The sequence below is a fragment of the Colobus angolensis genome, unplaced genomic scaffold (genome assembly GCF_000951035.1).
Source record: "Colobus angolensis palliatus isolate OR3802 unplaced genomic scaffold, Cang.pa_1.0 Scaffold531, whole genome shotgun sequence".
Taxonomy (NCBI): Eukaryota; Metazoa; Chordata; class Mammalia; order Primates; family Cercopithecidae; genus Colobus; species Colobus angolensis.
This window is the reverse complement of record NW_012118833.1, coordinates 340,884-341,702: the sequence shown is the minus strand read 5'-3', so window position 1 is coordinate 341,702 and position 819 is coordinate 340,884. Positions and strand designations below refer to the sequence as shown.

The 819-nt window shown below is 55.3% G+C and overlaps 1 protein-coding gene across 1 annotated transcript in view; it reads left to right on the top strand.

Annotated features, from left to right (window-relative positions):
- Nucleotides 1-635: 635 nt before the first annotated feature.
- MT3 (metallothionein 3) overlaps nucleotides 636-819 on the top strand; it is a 2,124-nt gene continuing 1,940 nt past the window's right edge. The window contains exon 1 of the mRNA XM_011961013.1: nucleotides 636-743. Coding sequence (XP_011816403.1) covers nucleotides 674-743 — 70 coding nt within the window. The 5' untranslated portion in view covers nucleotides 636-673. The remainder of the gene's footprint in view (nucleotides 744-819) is intronic.

Here is an 819-nt window from a genome sequence, read left to right as displayed (position 1 = left end):
AAAGCTCACCAGGAGATATATATATATATATTTTTTGAGACCCAGTTTCCCTCGTGTTGCCCAGGCTGGAGTGCAATGGCGTGATCTGGGCTCACTGCAAGCTCTGCCTCCCAGGTTCAAGTGATTCTCCTGCCTCAGCCTCCCAAGTAGCTGGGATTACAGGCACCTGCCACCAGGCCCGGCTAATTTTGTATCTTTAGTAGAGAGAGGGTTTCTCCATGTTGGTCAGGCTGGCCTCCAACTCCTGACCTCGGGTGATCCGCCCACCTCGGCCTCCCAGAGTGTTGGGATTACAGGCGTGAGCCACCATGTCCGGCCTCCTTTTTAAAAATAGAAAAATCTCACTGAGCTGCCGTGATTTTAACATGCCCCCCACTGACAATCCCTCTAAGTACCTGAGTTCTGAGTTCTAGGCCTGGGTCGGCCTCGGGCTCATTCTGAGACCTATGCACATTCCTGCTTCTCTGGCCTCACTTTTTCTTATCTTATGATGGAGGGTTAGGAGTCAAGGATCTGAAGATGCCAGGCAGGACAGCGGGGAAATGGAACACGCCCCTTGCCAGTGGCACTCGGAGGGTGCAAGAGTCAGTGTCGGGCTCAACGTGAGGAGGCTCTTTCTGCCCCCAGCCCAGCAACCCATTTGAACAGATCTGGCATCCCGAAGAACTCTCGAATGAAGGGGAAGAGAGGAAGGGAAGAGCCGGGAAATGCGCAAAGCGCCTTTTTCTCCACTTTCGGAGATGGTACGTGCGCGCTTCCACGCAGTGGCCGCTGCTGCGGCGGGCACGTCCCCTACGGGACCCACGCGGGGAGCGGACT